General features: G+C 46.2%; 1 protein-coding gene and 1 pseudogene across 1 annotated transcript in view; both read left to right on the plus strand.

Moving 5' to 3' along the window:
• The first annotated feature begins 1,284 nt into the window (after positions 1-1,284).
• Positions 1,285-23,998, plus strand: part of LOC132579583 (actin-binding protein WASF3-like) — a 38,041-nt gene continuing 15,327 nt past the window's right edge. Inside the window, exons 1-5 of the mRNA XM_060250046.1 lie at positions 1,285-1,417; positions 4,530-4,664; positions 13,547-13,700; positions 16,627-16,744; positions 23,479-23,594. Of these exons, the coding sequence (XP_060106029.1) occupies positions 1,285-1,417; positions 4,530-4,664; positions 13,547-13,700; positions 16,627-16,744; positions 23,479-23,594 (656 nt within the window). The remainder of the gene's footprint in view (positions 1,418-4,529; positions 4,665-13,546; positions 13,701-16,626; positions 16,745-23,478; positions 23,595-23,998) is intronic.
• LOC132579649 (3-phosphoinositide-dependent protein kinase 1-like) lies at positions 7,687-9,797 on the plus strand (annotated as a pseudogene).

Consider the following 23,998-nt stretch of genomic DNA (forward strand, 5'->3'; position numbering starts at 1 on the left):
TGAGGGCATCTTTTGTTATGAATGGGGTGGAGCATCTCCATCAAGGGCCACCAGTTGGCACAAGTAACTAGATGGCCACATTTACAGCTGAAGTGGGCTCACCGTCTCTTTTATTCCACATAAAATTTAATTAGCTAAGAATTACCCTACCGTGACCTGGCTAGCCCAGTCTTTTCTGATCTCAGAAGCTAGGCAGAGTTGGCCAGGGTGGGAGATCACCAAAAAACTCCAGGTAGCTACACAGAGGTAGGCAGTGGCAAGCCACCTCTGAATGTCTCTTGCTTTGAAAACCCTAGCGGGTGTATCAAACTACGTAATTTGTTAGGATCTGACACAAATGCAACTTTGTGGGGTCAGGACATACATGTCATACAATGTAATATGAAGAGATAGAAACTGTATAAAGGATTCAGACAAACACAATTAAAGATATTAATTTTAACTTAGAATGCAAACATGCTTAAAACCCTTGCAGTATTTTTTTTAAATTGAAAGATGGGGGAATAGTGGGATTTGGCAATGCAATTTAAAAAATAAAACATCAAGGAAAAGCACACAGCAGAAACGAAAAAGATAAAATGTTCTGAGTTGGGGAAAACAATGAAATGGCATTGCAAGCTTTTCTTCTGGGCATGGAGCAAGGGTCACTGGGGATGTGTGTGTGTGGGGGGGGGGAGGTATTTGTGAAGTCCCTGCATTGTGCAGTGGGTTTGACCAGATTGAACCTGCAGGTCCCTTCCAACTCTATGATTCTGCTGGTTTCTTGCTCTTTTCTGCTGCTACAGACAGACTAACATGGCTACCCATCTTGATCTATCTGCAGAGATGAGGACAGGGTAAGATGCGTAGGGCCTCCTTCACCAGCATTCAAGGCAGTTGCTAGTTCTCCTTCGCTGCAGTAAACTAAACCAAATGGTTTCTGTTTATTGGTTTAGTTTATTGGCGTTTACATCTGTGATTCTCTATGGATTCTTTAGTTCTCCTTTGTTGCCTGTCAGGCTTAGAAATCCCTTCCTGAGGAAGTCTGTGGTCCCCCTCACCCTCCTACAAATCCCACCTTGAATCCCACCAGGCCAGGTCTCTCTCCCCTCCGTCCCTGTTTATTTCAGGATAAAGAGTATGCCTCCCCCTTTTTTTTTTTTGTTTCTTTGCAGTGCTTCGTAAATGCCATGTGCATTGATGGCCCTGTGCCAGTAAAGTTTTCAAAAAGGAAACGACCCTGATGGTTGACATTTCCCTTCTTTCTCTCTCTAAGGTGAAGCCTCTTCCTAAGGTGAAGCCAAGATGCCGCTAGTGAAAAGGAACATCGAGCCGCGCCACCTCTGCCGCGGAGCTCTCCCCGATGGTGTGACCAGCGAGTTGGAGTGTGTGACCAACAGCACTTTGGCTGCCATCATTAAGCAGCTGGGGAGTCTCAGTAAGTTGCCAGTCTTGGGTTGCCCTCCGGGACTGAGGACAGAGCCAGGCAGTCCTTTTTTCAGGAAGCTGAAGGCAGTAAGAAGGCCTTCTCTCTGCAGACTCCCTTATAATGCTCAGAAAAGCTAGTGGGGTGCCACCACAAAATGGCTGCCATGGTGGTGGGGGGGGGGGCAAGTCAAAATGTTGGGCAGTCCACCTGACATTCTGAATGGTGCCCTGGTGGCGTGATGGTGATGCCTCTGGGGCTCTTCTGAAGGGCCATCTTGCAGAGGAGGCAGAGAAAAGCTGGCATCGGCTCTTTGCTTTGGTGACGAGACACAACTTGGTTTCTGTTTCCAAGGAAACAAGAACCTTTGCTTCCTGTACAGCCGCAGGGCAGGGCTGCCAACTCCGAATGTGCAAAGCCTACATCTGTGGTCCAGCTGAGGATGTGTGTCTGTGAAACGCCAGCCCAGGAGCTCAGAACTGCTCTAGTCAGTGGCTCAAAGCTTCCCTCATTTTTCTGGCTGAGAAGCAGGTGGTGCCAAGGAACACATTAGAGAGCACCACATAAGGGGGGGGGGGGGCGGTGGCAACTATTATGTCACAGAGAGTTCACTCGTGACTGACTTCCTGTTTTCATCTCTGGTCAGAGGTTTTTCGTGTTCCAAAGCATTACAAAAGCTTCTTTGGCCAAAGATGAAAGGGGGCAGACATACAAGCACCATCCTGCTCTGTGTGATAAGGCTCTGTCTCCAGACCCAGAGGATTGTGAGAGATGTTGGTGTCTGACCTGGAGAGGTTGTCGTATTAAATAAGAGCACCCGGCCCTGACTTCGTGCAAGATCGTCTTGGCCTGGAGGCAGATGCTTATATAAACTTGTTCTGTTTTTGTAAGAGTCTAACTGTCATAGCTCCCCCACCCAAATTCTGGGCAATATAGTTTAAAGAAGTTGTTGAGAATTCTTTTTTAGAGACTAAAACGACAGTGCCTAGGATTCCCTGGTGAAGGGGAATGATTGTTAGATCAGTTTAAGAAGAAGAAGATATTAGATTTATCCCCCCCCCACCCTACACTCTGAATCTCAGAGTCTCAGAGCAGGTTACGATCTCCTTTACCTCCCCTCCCCCACAACAGACACCCTGTGAAATGGGCGGAGCTGAGAGAGCTCTCCCAGAAGCTGCCCTTTCAAGGACAGCTCTGCAAGAGCTATGGCTGACCCAAGGCCATTCCAGCAGCTGCAAGTGGAGGAGTGGAGAATCAAACCCGGCCTGGTTCACACATTCAGGAGATAGAGGAAGTGATGAGGAGACAGAAAGGACTATTCCACTTTGGGCTGCAGGTGGTAGAGCAAAACTTGGAATGCACCTCTTGCATCAAGTACTCCCATTTGGACAGAAAACTAGCACAGCAGAGAAAAGGGGCCTGCTTCCTCCCTCTGCTTTTCAGGTTTCCTATTTGCAGTAAAGTTTTTTTTTTTAAAAAAAAAACAACTTAGGGAAGCATTCTGAAATGTGATTGTCTGTGATCTTACATTGCCAGTTGGAAGCTGTGCTCTGCACTTGGCCATCTCATTCTCCTGCATGTGTGAACCAGGCCTTACTTCATGGGACTGATTTGCTTGGGGTGAGATGGATCAGCTTGAACTGCGGCAACATGACACAGTAAAATTGGTTTGGCTCCTTCAGATCTTGGATTGTACTTCCCCTTCACAGGTGCCTCGGTGTTTATTTCTCAGGGTTCCCTGCGGTAGGATCCCTGCCTTGAGTTCTGTGTGGAAGAAAAGCAGCTTAGCTAACACATGTTTTTGATCAATAAATATCCTCTGGCTTCACTTTCCTGGTTGAAAATGGTTACTTGGCTGGGACGAAACACTTCCTCAAAAGCATTCAAATGGTGCATCTACTCCCTGGTCTCCTTCAGCAATGGCTACCTTGTCATCACTTGCTCCTCCCCATTCCCGCTGTAGCTGCTGCTTCCTTCTCTTTCCTACATACAGCAAATCTCAGCTAATTAAGGAACGGGATGAAGTCATGCCACTGCAGAGCCAGATTTGGCGACATCATGATGTGGCAAATGAGGGCAAATGTGGCTAACTGAGAGTGTGTGCAGTGACCCAGGTAACCCCTTCCAGTCGAGAATCATATGGGGAAAGATGGAACGATATGGTTGTGTGATGACTTCACTGAGAGCAAACAAAAATAGTGGAGAGTGAGGGTAAGTGAAGGCCATGTAGATAGACAGGGAAAGAATCCTCCGTAAAAGGGTGACGTTTCTATGCACTTCCAAAAATGTTTGCAAAAGGCTTGAGTATTTTTGCCTCAGCCATTGTTGGAATACCACATGGGGAAACCAGTTGCCATGTCATGGCCTTCACTTACCCTCACTCTCCACTACCTTTGCTTGTTCTCAGTGAAGTCATCCTCTCCCAAAATACTAGAACTATGAAGCTGATGGACAGTAGGTTCAAGACAGACAAAAGGAAATACTACTTTACACAGGAAGTGATTAGGGCCCCCCCCCCCGAAACTCAAGTGGCTTTTATAAAGCTGAGATACTGCTGTGGCACCTGCCCGTTCCACTGCCCCCTGTGTGAGACAGGATGCTGGATTTGATGGACCATTGGTCTGATGTTCTTTAAAAAGCATCAAGAATGAGTAAAAATGAGATGAGAATGGTGCCCTTGGCTGTTTGCATTTGCCTCTGGTTCATGTTGGAGAAAGTATTTTCCTTTGCCTCTGACAGCTCTTCAAGCACCTTATTTATTCATTTAAAACATTTTATGCCACTTTTCCATCCAGTCAGGGTCCCCAAAGCAGCAAAAACAGTAAACACTTGAATGCTTAAAAAGAACATTTAAAATAATAAAACAATTCAGTAAAAATGCATAAACAACACCAGTACCAAGGAAGAGAATCAATAGCTATTATTGGAGTATGCCAACAAAACAAAGGAGTCCTCACTTGCAGGTGGAAGGCCCTGACTGAGGGAGACAGACGACTCTCCCTGAGGAGGGAGTTCCCAAGTTTTGGTGCCACAACCAAGAAAGCCCTTTTTTGAGTTGCATCCATTTAGCCTTATGTCTTTATTAACCAGATATAGTTATGTATTTTATGTTGTGTTCTTTCAGGCAGACATGCTGAAGACATTTTTGGAGAACTGTTCAATGAAGCCAATAGTTTCTACATGCGGATGAACTCCCTGCAGGAGCGGGTGGATTTGCTGGTGATCAAGGTCACTCAGTTAGACTCCACTGTGGAAGAAGGTAACTACCGGCACATCCAGGCAAATGACCTACTTGTTTCCCATTTATTGTTGCAGGAACAGCATGGGGTGAGAAATGGGATAGGGAAATCCACAAGAATTCTCACACAGATACCCATGAAGATGCCATATAATGACTCAGATCCTTGGTCCATCATGGCCAGTGTTGTCTACTCAAATTGGCAGCAGCTCTCCAGGGGGAGATGGGTAGAGGGAGATCTTTCACATCACCTACTACCTGTTTATTTGTTTTATAACTGGAGATCTTTTTTATAACTGCATGCGAAGTAGATGCTTTACCACTGAGCCAAAAGCCCCCTCCCCTCTCATTTGGAGCATCCACACGACTCCCTTATACTGAGTCAGAGTTTTGATTTGTTCAGGTCAGGCTTGTCTACTCTGACTAGCAGTGACTTCTCCAGAGTCTCAGGCAGAGGTCTTTCAATCAGTGGTGGCTGGTGCCCAGTGAGGCTGGCAAAGCAGAGAGCAGGGCAGCTAATGGTGGGTGTAGCCAGAGCAAATGAACTCTGATTCGTTCCCCCCCTGATTCATTCATTATTGTCCCTTGCAACAGCTGGAACACTCAAGCACAGTAATCAGTTTCTTAACAATGCAAATAAACTTAAGCAGAGTCTCTTACTTTGGTTCAGTAGCCTTGTGTCCTGTCCTTCTTGATCTTCTGAAGGGGAAAGTGGTGTGGCTTCCACCACCACCACCTCTGCCCAACTGTTAGGCTTCTCTCGGTTCTGTTCTTAATTTCTTTCCTACACATAATAGCAGTAAGTTTTGTTTTTAATAAAACATCTTGGAGTGCGCTTCTGTGCGTGTTTACTTAACAAAACCAGCTGGTAGGGTTACCAGGTCCCACCAGCTGCTTGAGGGGGGTGGGGTGGGGTAGGGTTGCCAGTTCTAGATTGGGGAACTCCTGGAGATTTGGAGGTGGAGCCTAGGAAGGGGAGGGACCTCAGCAGAGTATACTGCCATAGAGTCTATCCCCCAGAGCATCCATTTCCTCCAGGGGAACTGATCTCTGTAATCTGGAGATGAGCTGTAATTCCGGGGGATCCCCAGGTCTCACCTGGAGGCTGGCATCCCTACCTGCTGTATTTGGTTTACTTGCAAGGAAATAATCATAAGACTAGCTTGACAAGTTAAAGAGAGTCCAGGGGAAAGGGAACTCTTTCTGACAGTGCAAACTTACATAGAGTTACTCCAGTTGCCCATTAACTTCAAGACTGGAGCAACTCTGCATAGGAATGCGCTGTAAGGGTCCTACAACATTGGCCATATCCCAACCAAAGGAATAAGCCATCCTTTTAAAAAAGGCTTTCCAGATCATGGATTTTTGTGAATGCATTCGCTTTTGTTTAAGGAAGACTGCCATCTTGTAAGCTGTTGACAGTTGCTACTCCTGCACCATAAATGGACATGGTGCTTTGCGCTTTAAATGTCAGCTGAAGAAGAAGTCAGACCAAGAGGCTGGCAATCTAAATGTGGACAGTGGGAGAGAGAGCAGAGAAAGGGAGAGAAGGAAAGCTGGAATAAGTAAAAATAGAAAGTGGGGGGGGGGGGATTTCTCAAGCAGTCTAATGGGTGAAGCACCAAGCCACTTAAAAAAAATTTGTCGTTCTTTAAAAATTGCTGCAAGAATCAAAGTCATATAAGCTCCATCTATTTGCAGTTGATACAGTATTCTATATTTGCAATCCACTGCTCTTGTTACAAAACCTAAAAACAACTATAGGCAATTTTAGCACTCATTCTGGATTCACCCATCAGCTATTCAAAATCTGAGATTTATTCCATTCACATTCTTCCTTTTTTTTGTTTGCTTTGTCTGGGCATGTTTAGCCTGGAGAGGAGGCGGCTGAGAGGTGATATGATCATCACCTTAAAGTATTTGAAGGGCTGTCCTATAGAGGATGGTGTGGAATTTTTTTTTGTGGCCCCGGAAGGTAGGACCAGAACCAATGGGTTGAAATTAAATTAAAAGAGTTTCCGGCTCAACATAAGGAAGAACTTCCTGGCCGTTAGAGCGGTTCCTCAGTAGAACAGGCTTCCTCGGGAGGTGGTGGGCTCTTTTTCCTTGGAGGTTTTGAAACAGAGGCTGGATGGCCATCTGACAGCAATAAAGATCCTGTGAATTTAGGGGGAGGTATTTGTGAGTTTCCTGCATTGTTCAGGGGTTTAGACTAGATGGCCCTGGAGGTCCCTTCCAACTCTATGATTCTATAATTCTTGACATAAAACAAATTATTTAAAAACCCCTACTCTTTTAAATGTGTAGGCAAAACTTGGAGAATTTTAGAATTATACCAATACAACTACAAACTGTTACTCCATACCATAAAACATTCTTTATTACATTGGTCAAAACTAAATCTGACTCCATTGGATAAAATAGATCCTCTTAAGGAAAAAATGATGGAACTTTCTGACTGGGGCAGTGATGCTCTGTATTCTTGGTGCTTGGGGGGGGGGAACAACAGCGGGAGGGCTTCTAGTGCCCTGGCCCCATTGGCGGACCTCCTGATGGCACCTGGTTTTTTGGCCACTGTGTGACAGAGTGTTGGACTGAATGGGTCATTGGCCTGATCCAACATGGCTTCTCTTACGTTCTTCCACCACTGCCACCTCTGCTCAACAGGAGGTCACAACCCAGCTAGGCTCAAAAACTTCCTCCTTCCTGTTCATATTCTTACTTCAAAATTGACCTTAGCTCAGAAAGATTTACACAATTGGCAATCACAATTAAATTCACTTTTAATGGTGTAATAAAAACCATGGGTTTCTTTTCAGCTTTTATCAGGACCAGTTAAATTAGGGGGTCTTGCTTATCCCTATCTAGAAAAAATATTATCTAGGTGCTCAATTAAAATTCACAATTTTATATGCTTCCCCAGCAATGAGCTCCAAAACGATAACAGATTATCTCGTCGGTTTATGACACCGCTTAAGCTATTTCATAATCTCAAACCTGACCCTTGGGGCATCCCATTGGGTCTCTGGGCTGTTTTGGCAGCAGCACCAGAGTCGGTCGGTCGGCCTGGCCGGAGGGGGCTCTGGCGGCAGCGGCAGCACCCATGGCCAGCACTGGCAGCCTTCTGTATGATGTTTTTCGCATCCAGTCCAGCGTGGTTCTGTGTTCCTGCCCATCCCCATCGATGGTGAGGAGCCAGGCAGATTCCAGTTCTCTGCCTGTTGCTGCCAGCTGGGGCGGAACATGGAGAGCACCACAGCTGAGCCACGGGCCACAGCAGCCTTTGCAGCCATGAAAGAAACGCCCAGAGGACTTCAAGTTTGGGAAGATTCGGGGTGAAGGATCTTTCTCAATGGCTGTTTTGACCAGAGAACTGGCCACCTCCAGAGAATATGCCATTAAAATTCTAGAGAAGTGCCATATCATAAAAGAGAACAAGGTGCCCTATGTGACCAGAGAGAGAGATGTGATGTCACGCCTTGATCGCCCTTTCTTTGACAAGCTCTACTTCATGTTTCAGGATGACAAGAAACTCTATTTTGCTCTTAGCTGTGCCAAAAATGGAGAGCTGTTAAAATATATCCACAAGATTGGCTCCTTTAATGAGACCTTTACTAGGTTTTATACTGATGCATTAGAGTATTTGCATGAGAAGGGAATTATTCAGAGGGACCTAAAGCCAGAGAACATCTAGATCAATGGGGAAATGCACATTCAAATAACAGATTTTAGGACAGCAAAAGTGTTACCTGCAAACAGTAAGCAAACACAGGCAAACTCCTTCGTTGGGACAGCGCAGTATGTCTCTTCTGATCTGTGGGCTCTTGGCTACGAAGAAGAAGACTGCAGATTTATACCCCGCTTTCTCTCTGAATCAGAAACTCAGAGCGGCTTACAATGTCCTATATCTTATCCCCCCACAACAGACACCCTGTGAAGTGGGTGGGCCTGAGAGACTTCTCACAGAAGTTGCCCTTTCAAGGACAGCTCTGTGAGAGCTATGGCTAACCCATGATCATTCCAGCAGCTGCAAGTGGAGGAGCGGGGAATCAAACCTGGTTCTTCCAGATAAGAGTCTGCACGCTTAACCACTACACCAAACTGGCTATCTATACCAGCTGGTAGCAAGGCGGCCACCATTCCAAGCCAGAAATGAGTATATTTCAAAGGATAATCAGATTGGGATATGAATTCCCAAAGAAGTTCTTTCCCAAGGCAAAAGATCTCGTGGAAAGCTTTTGGTTCTAGATGCGACCAAGAGGCTTGCCTGTGAAGAAATGAGCCCCTGAAGGCCCATCCGTTCTTCAGTTCTATCACCTGGGAGAATCTACATCACCAAACACCCCCTCCCCCCCCCCACCTCACTGCATATTTACCTGCCGTGTTTGAGGATGACGAAGACTGCTGCAGAAATTATGACAATCTCCTGAGTCAGTTTGGCTGCCTGCAATTTTCTGGCTCCACCTCCTCCCAGTTGTTGGAAATATGTATCTGTTTTGTATGTCCTTTGCAATGTTCTAAAGTTCCGGTCATTATAGGGTTAACACTGTGCCTGATTCCCTATTGTCTGCATGACCTGGGAAGAAGATACTGACTGTTGTCAATCAAGGTCTAGAAGCGGGAAAATCTGTTTTGTCTGTTTGGTCAGTTAGTCCGGTGACTTCCTCTGTTCAGGCAGAGGGTTCAAGAAGGAGGAAGTGGTCTTCCATTAAGCATGTGGTCTTCTCGTGTGAGGATGTAGTTCTTCAGTGTTTGTTATTTATCTCCCAGTACCCTTTCCCTGTAGAAATAAATATGTTTTTGCGTTTTCATGTTAAATGCCTCTCAATGATTATTTGATCCAGTGATCCATCGCACTGTTTGAGATAAAGAAATAGGATTTCAAACAGAATTCCCTAACACCAGTCACTGTCTGCCCTGGAGCCATCTGGCAACAACATAGAGCAATACATTCATGATCTCAACAGTAATTCCTTTGAGCTGAACCTCCAGTTCTCTGAAGAAGGAAAAAGGTTGCTGTTGGCAAAACAGGCTGGTGGAAACCCCTGGCGCCAGTTTGTAGAGAATAATTTAATCCTGAAGATGGAGCCAGTGGACAAGAGGAAGAGTCTGTTTGCTTGCCGGCGACCGAAGGACCCCGCTTGTGCTATGTAGACCCTGTCAACAAAGTTCTGAAAGGGGAGATTCTGTGGTTGCTCAAGCTGTGGCCAGAAGCCAAGAACTTCAAGACCTTTTTTGTTCACACATCAAACATGAGATATTACCTGATGGACCCAAGTGGGAACGCACATAAGTGGTGTAAAAAGATCCAAACCACCAGAATGCTGCAAAATGAAGCTGCTCTCTGGCGCTCCATCTCCCTCCTTGCTGCTCAAGCACCAGAGGACCTCGGCTCATCTCAAAGGGAAGCCAGCGGCGCAGACTCATTTCCTCCCAAAGGAGAAACCAGCCCATGGGATTCAGGGTGGCTTTGCTTGCTTTTCTGCATCTTCTGGGAAAGGAAAGGTCCCCTGTGCAAGCACCAGTCGTTTCCGACTCTGAGGTGACGTTGCTTTCACAACGTTTTCATGGCAGACTTTTTACGGGGTGGTTTGCCATTGCCTTCCCCAGTCACCTACGCTTTCTTCTGAGGCTTCCACATACTCCACTGCAATGAGTGACCAGCCTTTTTCCTGTGCCCTTCAGCTGCAAAGTCTTGGCATTATTGGCTGTGCTGTCAGGTAGTTAAGCGAAGCACATCTCACCTGATCCACAGGTGCAGCCCAGGTCCTGTCAGGGCTGGGAAATGACTGTGCAACTGCTTTTCATCAGGGAGCTTGGAGGGCCTTGTGGGAGAGAGCCCCCGTGATGCTGACGCTGCCACCGCCGCCTCCCCACCCCTTGTGTCCCTTTCATAGGCTTCTTGTTCTCCAGCACCTACAAGGGCAATGGGCTTGCCTTCATGGGACTCTCTGGCTGCATTCAGATTTCAGGATTCTCCATGGATGGTACTCCCTTGTGAGTCGTTGCACATTTTGCAGGCACACTCCGGCACAGGTGGAAGGATGAGAGGGAATTGTTGAACACGGCACTTAAATTTGTTCGCAGTCTTGACACTCTGATCTCATAGAATTTTTGAAATGGAATTTTAATTTGATGTATTTACATGTTTAATTAAGGAGCGCTAAGGATACTAGCATGCTTTTAACTAATACTAACTATGAGGTTAACTAGTTCGTACAAGATTTTCTTGATGTAGTAAATAGACTCTTCACCTTTTTGGAAGGAGAGCAAGCCCATCTCTTTGCAGTGTGTGGAATGGACATACAGTGTTGCAGGGAGGGAGCTGTGATGTGTGTTTGCGGGAGGTGGGGGGTGGGGACAAGACTGAGCAACTGAGAGGCTGTTGTGCAACTGATGGCCAGGTGTCTCTGTATAATGAAGTGTACAAATATTCCTGTCTGGTTCATTGGCCAAGCATCTGATCTGTTAGTGACTTTGAAAATATTTTACATGATTTAAATATATTTAAGCCCCTCCACTAATCGGACTAATTGTTGTGTTCCTGTAAAAATGTTGATACCAAGGAGGGACAAATGTCATCTATCCAATGTTTCATATCGTTCTTTGGTCCTCTTCCAATTAAACTGTCGTGGTTAAAAAAAAGAGAACCCTGACCCTTCTTGCTGGAAAGGATGTGGACAATCTGGCACTTTTTTACACTGTTGGTGGACATGTCCCAAAGTCTATAATTATTCAGGAAAAGATAGCATTAATTATAAGTGAAACAGAAGGCCAAACTATTTCCAACAAGCTGGAATTCATTCTGCTTAACTTGTGGCCAGATCATTCTTGTTGAAAGCCAATAGCTGAATTGATATTTCTCTTATTACTGTTAGAGCTCAGTTTGGGAAACCAGTAAACTCCCAACTCTGAAACACTTGTATGAAAAAATATGAGACATGTTGGCTGTGGATAAATTGGCTACACAACTGGCTCCGTCAGAAAATCCTAATTCAAGTGATTGTTTTGTGGGGAAATGGTTAATTTTCTTCATCACACAACAATATTCAGATATCTGTACTTTACTGATAAAGTATAAAGATTTTGTATTTCATTAATTGGAAACCAAATTGTTCTACTGCTAAGAATTTGTGACTGTAATATATTTTTTTCTTTTCCTTTTCAGTCATGATTAATGTTGTTAAATTTAATGTGTAAAACTTAATAAAATGTTTAAGCTTTAAAAAATTGCTGCAAGGCCCCAACCTGGATTGGGCCAGCGGCAGGGTGGCCCTAGGCCTCCTCTCTTTGCAGGTATAGGAAGTTGCAGTGCTTACAGCCCCCCTCCCCCACTGCTTCTAACTATGGGGAGAATTACCCTATAAGCAAAATAAAATGCAATTCAAATCACCTCCCTGAGAGGGTTGCCAACTCTGGGTTGGGAAATTCCTGGAGATTTGGGGGGGGGGGATAGAGCCTGGGGAAGGCATGGTTTGTGGAGGGGAGGGAGCATAAAACCCTTCCTCCAAAGCTGCCGTTTTCTCCAGGGGAACTCATCTCTACAGTTGCAATGCCAGGAGATCTCCAAGCGCCACATGGACATTAGCAACTGTATACCTGGATTCTCCGGTCACCTTTTCCTTCAGAAGCAGAAGTCAAAATATAAATGGGGATTATTCAGCAAGGAGGGATGGGTAATTAGAGTCAGAGATGCCAAGAGATGCTCAGCTGCAGCTCTACTTGAGGCTCTTCCTCCTCAGACTTAGCACAAGATGCCCCTTCTCCTCAGAATCTCTCCTGCCAGGTCCCTCCTGCAGCTCCCTTACAGGGACAAAATTCCTCCCCTTCCCAAATGCCAAGTGAAGGCCACACCCCCTGGGGCTACACCACCATTGAGCAATAAGCCGCAGAGGCCCTGGCTGAGCAAAGCCACACCCACTGACTCCTCCTCCAGGGACAATCTGCTATTGTCATTGGACAGCTGGCAGCAGATGCCCTCGCTCCTATGAATGGCTGATTGGTTAGTTATCCCCCCCCCAAAAAAAATCCATTGACTTAACCCTGTCAATCTTATTTTTAAAGTCCTTGTTTGAAAAGGCAAAAAGAGGGCATGTTTCCCAACTGACTACTTCAAACAAGTGACCCCTGTGATAAATTTCATTTCAAAGATCCCTATTCGCCACTTTGGGGCCAGGCAGCAATTTTTTCCAGGCCAGGTTTGCCAGGGATCCTGGAGAGGGTGTGGTTTTTGGGGTTTTTTTGCCATCTTCTGGGTTTGGAGCAGGGGTCACTGGGGGCTTGGGGGGAGGGACTTGTGAATTTCCTGCATTGCGTAAGGGGGTGGACTAGATAATTATACAACTCAAGGCCTGGTCGCTAGCAGGCCACGGACCGGTCCCGGTCCACAGCCCGGGGGTTGGGGACTCCTGCCATAGGCAGTTGGATTGAGGTGGGTTGGCACTGTTGCTATTACTATATCTTACGGTAGTTGTCAACACAGTTGATTATGGTTTTTGATCCACCACCTCACTGACGTGGGAGTTTGTAGGGTGGCCCTTCAGTGGCGTACCTCATTTTTCCACAGTTGGGGACAGTGGGTGGCGCAGGGCGAGGATGTGGATTCCGAAGGACAGTTTTAGTCTTTCTAATCTAGTGTTAAAGATTGGGTGAAACAAATCACAGCACTTTTCAATGTACACATACACATCAAGCCGTCTTATACTGAATCAGACCCTTAGTCCATCTGTCAGTCTTGTCTACAGAGCCGCAGCCCCTCCTGCTCTGAACTGGTGGAATATATATGAGAGTCATTTATAGGGAAAAGAGCTGGTGTACAGATCTTCCTTGGTTCAGCAAGAACATCAGCACTCCCCGTCGTTGCTTTTTCTCATCCCTTGTCACGCTTCTGTTTTGCTTTGCAGTTTCCCTGCAAGACATCAACATGCGGAAAGCATTCAAGAGCTCAACCATTCAGAACCAGCAGGTGGTCTCTCGCAACTCTATCCCTAACCCTGTGATGGAGATGTACCAGCGCTGCGATAAGCCCCCGCCACTTAACATCCTTACGCCGTACAGGTAGGCCATTGTGCAAAAGGGACTTCTGACCGTCATGGAAAGCCATGGAGGAGATGGAGACGGATGCTTAGCTTGGGTCAGACCGGAAGGCTCATGCGCCCTCATAGAATCTAGAGGTTTTCTGTTCTGATGTTTTTCTCTCCAGACTCTGAAGGAAGCAGGCCTCTTGCTTCCCTTGCAGGAACTGCCGCTGAACGGCACTCCATCCTGTATCATCTGTAAAGTGCCACCAGTGGCCAGCATCATCCAGTCAGTCACAGGTCAGGCTAGAAGAAGGGAAGGTCAGTGGCCAGGATACAGTGGGAGAGAAGGGCCAGAAGACCACCTGCCTCAGTTGAAAGAGGTGTTGTGTCTGCAGCACTTGAGATGGCTGTTTAGCACACACAAGCTGTCTGCTGAGGCAGCTGCCATCCACTAACAATAAGTGTGACCTCATTTGAGCTGCAGGAATACACAGCCTGTACCCCGCTGTAGTTCCGTGCCCCAGCATCTCGAGTGTGGCCGGGAAGCCCTTTAAACAAGAGTCAGAGAACTAGTCCTGCCTCATCCCAGAGCGCTCCCTGAGGGGTTCTGCCTCACCCTCCAGCTCCTGAGCCCAGAGCATGGCAGCCTTCTTTTCTTTTCCCTCCCAGTGCAGCAAAGAGCACAAATCCTGTAGGGGTGGCCAATGGTAGCTCTCCAGATGTTTTTTTGCCTACAACTTCCATCAACCTCAGCCAGCATGGCCAATGGCTGGGGCTGGCGGGAGCTGTAGGCAAAAAACATCTGGAGAGCTACCACTGGCCACCCCTGCTGTGAGGCTTCCTGACCTCACAGAGGAAGGAATCTCATGAGAAACCCTTTAGGGCGTTCCCAGCTTGCCATGCTACATTTAAAAGAGGCCAAGGAGAGGATGGAGGGGAGGAGGATCGGGAGCCTTTTTTCAACCCGCTGCGTTGAATTTGTTGGCACTCATCTGGCTGCAAGAGTGCACTTGTGGGATTGTCCAGTGGCTTGGATCCCCAGTTGGTGTTCTGGCTGCTCAACAACAGATGAGGCGGAGAGGAGGAGCAGCATTTCTGTTGTGCCTCTTTCACTGCAGACCCACCCCCTACTTTGCCCACACACTGTTCATGGAGGTCTGTGACCCACCACTGGGGGGCATAGAAGGCTGCAGCGGGAGGGGGAGGTACGCAAGTTGCCGCCCACTAGTAGAGGGTTCCTCAACAAGGTGGCCTGGGGTAGCATGGTGCCCATCAGAAAGTGGGTGGGACCACTGTAAGGTAGGGTTTTGTTTCAAATGAAGGGTTTGGTTTTCTGCTGGAGGATCTGGAGGACTCGGAAGCATCTGGTCTGTCCTTAGTCAGTGTGTGGCTCCACCCCACCTTTGAGAATTCTGCTTCTCAAGTGGTGTGAGGAGGAAGGCATTTCATTTGCCTTTGTCTCTTGAAGCAGCCATTTTGCACTTGGCCACAACTCCTGTGGCAGCCATTTCTCACCACCTCTTCTCAAATTCCTAAAGGTGCCCACAGGCTCAGAAAGGCAGGGATCCTTGCTTGAGCACAAGTCCGTTTTTGCTGCTTTGGGTCTCACCCAGGAGGTGTGTATGTCGTGCCTGCAACTAGCAGAGGGGTAGCTGCTGAGTGACTGAGGTACGGATCAGGAAATCCTTGGTTTGAAAACCTCCCCTGCCATTCTGCTCTCGCACATTTTACCCAGCCTCCCACCTGTAAAATGGGTTTAATAATGCCAAACCTATTCACGGGTTAAAATAACGTTTATTGAATGCTAGGTGGGAGGCTGGGTCATAAATATAGTCACTGTTGTGCCTAGAGAACTGCAGCCATTCAGCCTATGAGAATTTTCTTCTGCTACTCTCAATTTATTAAAGATTTCAGGTTTTCACGGCTGGTAACATCATTAGGGTTTGTAGAGTCTTTCGGGCTCAAGTGCCGTGTTCTACTGGAGAAAGTTTTTCTTCCAGACGTTTCGTTCTCAGCTGCGGAGAACATCCTCAGTGGCGTTGCAGCCGGAGCAGGCGCTCAGACCTTCTTGGCTGCAACACCACTGAGGATGTTCTCCGCAGCTGAGAATGAAACGTCTGGAAGGAAAACTTTCTCCAGTAGAACACGGCACTTGAGCCCGAAAGATTCTACAAACCCTACTCTCAATTTGTTAGAAACCTCAACTGGCTGAAGTCCAGGAGCTTCTGGGAAAGACGCTGAGGGCTGTGAAGAGCAGCAGGGGGCAGGAGGGGCTGCGCCCGGCTCTCTGCCCACCTTGCAGGGCTCTGTTTGGGTGCCAGCTTTCCTTTGTTCCAGTACTGGCAGCTAGAGAGGTGGCAATGGCAGAACTGGTTTGCCCTTACTGTACAGATAAAGTGGAAACGATAGATCATGTTTTGCTTGAGTGTGGACTATGCAAAAGCATACATGCCAAGTATATTCATCCTTTGCTAGAGAGATTCCGGGGCCTTTTGGATCCCAAACTAGAAATATATTGTTAGCGAACTCTAATCCCCAGTTTACGTACGATTGTGCCAGATTTCTGGTGGCTGCCAGGAGAACTTGAGATGATTTTGTAAAGGAGGGACTTTGAAGTTGACTGTTTTTATCCTTTTTGTATATTTTAAAATTTTGCAAAACTCCCTTTTTCGAATATTTTTATTCTACTGTAACAACCATGCCTAAATGTTTGGTTACTTTGTACATCATATTTGAATGGATTGGTTTCTTCAGTTGTTTTTATTGGTTATGTACCATAATAATAAATAATCTGAATCCAGTACTGGAAGCAGAAGAGCCAATGTCTACAGCCCTCTGAAGTAGGCAGAGACTAAGCGTGTCCTTCAATTAAAAAAAGCTGCCCACCCCCATTGGATTATCCAGGCTATATGGTTATAATTGATTGTCTCTGCTTCTTTTTCCGTCCAATTTGTTCATTTCAGAGATGACAAGAAAGATGGCTTGAAGTTCTACACGGATCCTTCATATTTCTTCAACTTGTGGAAAGAGAAGATGCTGCAGGCGACAGAGGATAAGAGGAAAGAGAAACGGAGGCAGAAGGTAAAAGGGGGAGGGGGGAGCATGTGTTGCGAATATTTCACAGTATAGTGTCTGTGGAAATCTGAGTGTGTCTGTCTAGGGCATGGAAACAGATAATCTCCCTGTCCAAAGATAGGAGAAATAAGAGAAAATTCAGCCCCTGAAATGGCTGTTACTAAGGCCTGAATTGCACATTATGATCTGTAGCGTATAGAATCAGGGTGACTTTGATGACAACTGTCAGATGTCAGGAGTGTTTTTCAAGGACCTGGTGCCAATTCAGATTGGAACCATGGCACCATGGAGAAGGCGCTTTAGTCTTCTTACTGTGCCTGTGGAGAAACACCATTCTGTGTGTGAGTTTAACTTTTTGTGGTCTGGATGGGAGGAGAGTATCAAACTTTAGGCCTTGGCCTAATCTCCTTCTCATTCCCCCCTCCCCTCCTGTTTTCAACTAGTAATCTGACGCCAACTCCCTAGAGAGGACAGGAACTCCATCAAAGTTTTGAGGAAATCTGCCCCAGAATGCTGCAGGAAGGAGACCCAGTTCCTGAGCTGGAACTGCTTTATATATTATTGAATTTTGGGTGGGAGGCCAGTCATCGGTCGGTTCAGTTGGAGCTTGCCACAGATAGAGGCTGGTATAGCCCTGCTCCTGGGCCAGAGACGGTGGCCATTTTGGGGGGTATGTTTGACTAGCTTACCCCAGAGTAACCAAGTAAGGTACCTGCCCTGCATACCACCTAGATAGGGCATGAGTTTAAGGGAGGGAGGGAGATGGAGCATTTTTGTCTACATTATTTTATTTCTTCCATTTACTTCTGATGTGCCTTTTTATAGTGGTGGGTTTTAAATAAATCCTTTCATTGTTGAAGGAGTGAAGTCACTGTTTGCCACATAGTTCCCCCAACCACCTGGAAATGCTAGGAGTGAGTCAGGGAGGAAAAAAGTGGTAAAACAGCCAGTTGCCAATTCTCCAGGAGCACCTCTGGGAAGCCCCAAGGCAAGTTCCTAGTGACACGGGAGGGAGGTTAGGAGGCTGTCCTGCCTAACCAGAGCCCAGGACAGGGACAGTGGTGGCAACAGTGCCCTGAGGCAGTGGAGTGGAATGGCCCCTTCAGTCAGAATCCCAGGAGGGGTAGGCAGAGCCACGGCTCACCAGCTGATGCAGGGCTGGTCTGCCACAGTGCCATCTTGCTGGCCCCAGATGGCTGGAAGGGAGTGTTATTTGCTGCATTATGGTGCTTTGGTGTAGTCCGTCACTACAGTATTGTGAGACAGGACACACAATAATGGGCTTAAATTAGGGACAGGAAGGTACCAGCTGAATATTAGGGAAAAACTTTTTTTACAGTAAGAGTAGTTCAGCTGTGGAATTGGTTGCCTAAGGAAGTGGTGAGCTCCGCTTCGCTGGCAGTCTTTATGCAGTGACTGGACAGACGCTTGTTGGGAATGCTCTAGGTTAATCCTGCATTGAGCAAGGGTTTGGACTAGATGACCTGTATGACCCCTTACAACTCTGAGGTTCTATGATTCTGCATTCACAGCCTCCGGTGGGTTAGTGGTCCCCGTCTGAATTGGGGCCATGGGCACAAGTTCTCTTGGTTTCAGCATTAGCATCAGGCTGGGGGTATTCTGACCCTGCATGTTAAAAATCATAAAGTGCTGTTTGGGCCTTAGTACTGAAGTAAATTGGTGCCAGTTCTTAGACATAATTCACTTCCTCAAGCTTTGGAAATCTGCAGGCAATAAGTGGTGTTTATTTAATGTTTGGCTCTTGGGTTGCCAGTGTCAGGACAAACCTTTCTCTCCCAGATGCCCTGCTTCCTGACAGAGCAGGCAACAGTGAGGTTGGGGGAGCCAGTGGTCTGAGTTAGAGTAATGGGATCAAAATAAGCAAAAATGAATAATTTCCAAGAAAGATCTTGCACCTTTGCTGTTTGCAGTCCGGTGATCAGGCAGTTTGATTCCTAGAAACCGCAGAGAAATGCTTATTTTATTGATCTGTTGATTTATATTTATTTTATTTTAGTTATATCCTGCCAATTCCCACAAAGCAGGCCCTATACTAGCTGCCAGTTTGGGTTGGCAACCTCAAAAGGGCCCTGAGAACTTGAGTCAAGTGTAAGGTTCTGCCAGTTACTGACTCCAAGAAACCATGCACATAAAGTTATGGTTTGAATGTATGGAGAGTTCAATACAAGAGGAGGCCTTCTGCTAGAAAGCCATTGCCAGGAATGACCCAATATGTAAAGTGATGACAGTTATAAAATCAAAAAACGCTGGAAAAATCTGTCCCTACCCCCTGGTCCACTGGTTCTCACCAAAGCTGGTACAGAAAGGCGCGAGGCATCTTCTTTGGCCTCTCGCTTGCAAGGTCAGACCAGCCCGTTACTATATCTACCAGATAAGCTAGCTTGCTGTAGCAATGATGCTTATAACAAAGTCTCTGTCCCCCCTCATTGGGGTCCCATCCATCTTCTCAAACTGGATGGGTTCCAGGAGCTTCACCAAGCTCACCCCCAGCCCAGTGGCCACCATGGGGGTGACCAAGCCCCGACTACACCCAGAAATCTAGGAGGGCACACTCTGACATGAGTTCCCAATCTGGGGTTCACTAGCGTAACTGGAATATAAAACAGAGTTCCTCACTTGAGGTGGCACATTGAGTTCTCGGACCTGCTGCTTTGTGCCTTTCACAGCAGGTCTCGCTCGTTTCCTGACAGCAGTGGCCTCTCTCTGTCACTCCCCGATGACGAGCTGGGGGTGTCGTCCGCTGCCTCCTCTGGTTGCCTGGCTGCCGCCGCGCCCTCAGCAACTTTTGGCACCACCCCATCTGGTCTTGCTCTGTAGCCCCCTTTCTGTGGGCCATCTTTCTTCTTTGCTCTGCGGGGAGGGGCGGAAGCCTTCAGACAATCGGCGGTAAAGTGATTGTCAGCGCTGCACTTCGGAAGAAAACAACAGCAGCGGTGTGTTTAAGCAGTAAAGAATTTATAAACCAATATAGGATAGTCTCTATTTTTTTTTATTAAGAGCATAAGAGAAGCCATGTTGGATCAGGCCAATGGCCCATCCAGTCCAACACTCTGTGTCACACAGGGGCCAAAAAACAAACAAACCCTCAAGTGCAATCAGGTTTACAAGTGGCCAAGAAGCCCTTCCACTTTGCCCCCCCCCCCCCCCCGCAAAGCACCAAGAATACAGAGCATTACTGCCCCAGACAGAGAGTTCCAACAATACACTGTGGCTAATAGCCACTGATGGACCTCTGCTCCATATGTTTATCCAATCCCCTCTTGAAGCTGGCTATGCTTGTAGCTGCCACCACCTCCTGGTAGTGAATTCCACATGTTAATCACCCTTTGGTGAAGAAGTACTTCCTTGTATCCGTTCTAACCCGACTGCTCAGCAATTTCATCGAATGCCCACAAGTTCTTGTGAGAAAAGGAGAAAAGTACTTCTTTCTCTACTTTCTCCATCCCATGGATAATCTTGTAAACCTTTATCATGTCACCCCTCAGTTGACGTTTCTCCAAGCTAAAGAGCCCTAAGTGTTTTAACCTTTCTTCATAGGGAAAGTGTTCCAAACCTTTAATAATTATAGTTGCCCTTTTCTGGACTTTTTCCAATGCTATAATATCCTTTTTGAGGTGCGGTGACCAGAATTGTACACAGTATTCCAAATGAGACCGCACCATCGATTTATACAGGGGCATTATGATACTGGCTGATTAATTTTCAATTCCCTTCCTAATAATTCCCCGCATGGTGTTGGCCTTTTTTATTGCAATTGCACTGTCTTGACATTTTCAGTGAGTTATCTACCATGACCCCATTACTTTGCACTTGGCCACATTGAATTTCATCTGCCACGTTGACGCCCACTCACCCAGCGTCAACAGATCCCTTTGGAGTGCCTCACAATCCTCTCGGGTTCTTCTCACCACCCTGAACAATTTAGTGTCATCTGCAAACTTAGTCACTTCACTGCTTACTCCCAACTCCAAATCATTAATGAATAAGTTAAAGAGCATGGGACCCAGTACTGAGCCCTGCGGCACCCCACTGCTTATCTTCTTCCACTGTGAAAATTGCCCATTTATACTCACTTTCTGTTTCCTATTAATTAGTCAGTTTTTGATCCACAAGAGGACTTGTCCTTTTACTCCATGACTCTTGAGCTTACTAAGCAGCTTTTGATGAGGAACTTTGTCAAAAGCTTTCTGGAAGTCAAGGTAAACAACGTCTATTGGGTCCCCTTTGTCCACGTGTTTGTTCACCCCCTCAAAGAACTCTAACAGGTTAGTGAGACAACATCTTCCCTTACAGAACCTATGCTGAGTCTTCCTCAATAATTTGTGTTCATCAATGTGCGTACTCATTCTTTCTTTGATAATGGTTTCTACCAACTTTCCGGTATTGAAGTCAGACTGACTGGCCTGTAATTTCCAGGATCTCCTCTGGAACCCTTTTTAAAGAGGGGGGTGACATTTGCTACCTTCCAGTCCTCAGAAACAAAGGCAGATTTCAGTGAAAAATTACATATTTTTGTCAGGAGATCCACAAGTTCACCTTGAAGTTTTTTCAGAACTCTTGGATATATGCCATCCAGACCTCGTGACTTAGTTTTTAATTTGTCTATCAGTTGTAGGACCTCCTCTCTTGATACCTCATACACAGCACACAATCTATTTCCAAAGGAGATGGGTTCCACAACAATAAATTTGTATCCAGTTCTCTCTGAAGTATTCCAATTATTATGCAGAAGTATTCATTTAAAAACATGCAGAAGGATTTATTTGGGACATACATTCACAGTCATTCATCTTATGTTGTGATAAATCCAATTCCCCTAAAGTGTAGGCTCCAAAGGCTTCTATCTTCTCCTTACATGCCAGTCGACTAATGGATCACGTTTCACACAGAGATGCTTTGTTATAGAGCCATTCTGTTCTGTAATATCAATCAATTGATGTCAAGTTAAGACTTCTTACAGTTCACAATAGGCACAAGCTACAGGGGAATTATGATACTGGCTGATTTGTTTTCTATTCCCTTCCTAATCATTCCCATTATAGTGTTGGCCTTTTTTATTGCAGTTGCACACTGTCTCGACATTTTCAGTGAGTTATCTACCACAACCCCAAGATCTCTTGGTCAGTCTCCTCCAGTTCACACCCCATCAACTTGTATTTATAGTTAGGATTTTTGGCCCCAATGTGCATTACCTTGCACTTGGCCAGGTTGAACCTCATTTGACATGTTGACGCCCACTTGCCCAGCCTCAACAGATCCCTTTGGAGTGCCTCACAATCCTCTCTAGTTCTCACCACTCTGAACAATTTAGTGTCATCTGCAAGCTTGGCCGCTTCACTGCTTACTCCCAACTCCAAATCGTTAACAAGTTTAAAAGCATCTAACCTAGTACTGAGCCCTGCAGCACCCCACTGCTTACCACCCTCCACTGAGAAAATTGCCCATTTATACTCACTCTCTGTTTCCAATTAATTAGCCAGTTTTTGATCCACAAAAAGACTTGTCCTTTTACCCCATGACTTGAGCTTACTTAGGAGCCTTTGATGAGGAACATTATCAAAAGCTTTCTGGAAGTCAAAGCAAACGACATCTGTTGGGTCCCTTTTGTCCACATGTTTGTTCATCCCATCAAAGAACTAGTGAGATAAGATCTTTCCTTACAGAACCCATGCTGAGTTTTCTTCAACTATTTTTGTTCATCAAAAATTAAGAGTATATGTTTCCTGTAACAGTTAAGTTGAATAATTTGGAGATAAGGTTTTGAATTCATCCCGGGGTCCCCAAAATGCACCATATTAATTTAATAACAAACTTTATCAGAGCATTGTTATCTCAGTGCTTGATCCAGTATCCATGGAGAGTTTTTGGGCCGGTAATGAAATGGAAAGCTTTGCAGATTTTTTTTAAAAGATACTGGCTTACTCCTTCCTTATATACAGCTCAACAAGAAGAAGACATTAAGAATACTGATGAAGTGGCAACACAAATTATATTAGTCATATTATTATAACTAGTTACTTGTATGCTGTATTATTAAACTACAAGGCGCTCTGTTGAAAATGTTTCTTATTGATTGTTACTGTCACTTTTTGTGAAAATGATAAAAAGTATGGTAGCCTATACATATCACAGTTATTTTTTTTGTTCCTTAAGTGGAGATGAAAGGCACAAACCCTGTTCCTCCCCCTCTTCCAGGCCTTTCTCTCACAGGAAAAGGGATATGGAGAGCCAGTTTGGTGTAGTGGTTAAGTGTGCGGACTCTTATCTGGGAGAACCGGGTTTGATTCCCCACTCCTCCACTTGCACCTGCTGGAATGGCCTTGGGTCAGCCATAGCTCTGGCAGAGGTTGTCCTTGAAAGGGCAGCTGCTGTGAGAGCCCTCTCCAGCCCCACCCACCTCACAGGGTGTCTGTTGTGGGGAGGAAGATAAAGGAGATTGTGAGCCACTCTGAGACTCTTCGGAGTGGAGGGTGGGATATAAATCCAATATCTTATATGGAAGGGAACCTGATGTGCTAGGATTTTTTGCAAGGAGTGTTTTTAAACAAGAGGAGCACTCACCGATAACAACCCTGAAGTGGTACAGTCCATTCCCCCCACCTGGAGATTCTGCCTCCTTTGCTGGTGGGCCAGGCCTTGACAACCAGTTGAAGCTAACTTTGCTGTTTGCACAACTGCTAAGTTAGTGGCTGACCTAGTGTGTGTTTCTTTGCTTCCAGGAACAGCGCCTGGTTGAAGATTCCACTCGGGAGGTGAAGAAAGTGCGGAAAGCTCGGAACCGGCGGCTGGAATGGAACATGATGGCCTATGATAAAGAATTCCGACCCGATAACAGGTTTTCACCATCCCCATATCACATGGCCTCATCGGAAGGATCACTATCCCCAGATAATAGGCAGGTTTTATGTACTACACGCTTCGCTCGATCGTTTTCTTTTGTTGCTGTTTTTGCCTTCTCTTTTTCTTCTGGATGGTGGCAGCAAAAGGGCTTTTGTGCTGAGTAGATGCAGGTTCAGGGAAATCCGGACCTTTACAAAACCTCCCGAGAATGGGCACGTGTGCCACCTCCTCTTCAGCAGTAACTGCACGGCCTTGAATGTGTGCTGAGAGAAGAAATGAGACTTCCTCTGTGTGAACTAGCATTTCAGCCTGCATGGTTAGGGAATGAGCTTCAGAGCTGCGTTGCTTTCCCCCACCCGCCCCCTTCCTGCTGCACGTCTGTATTCTTCTTAATGCCCG

This window comes from Heteronotia binoei, chromosome 11 (assembly GCF_032191835.1).
Source record: "Heteronotia binoei isolate CCM8104 ecotype False Entrance Well chromosome 11, APGP_CSIRO_Hbin_v1, whole genome shotgun sequence".
NCBI classification, from domain to species: Eukaryota; Metazoa; Chordata; class Lepidosauria; order Squamata; family Gekkonidae; genus Heteronotia; species Heteronotia binoei.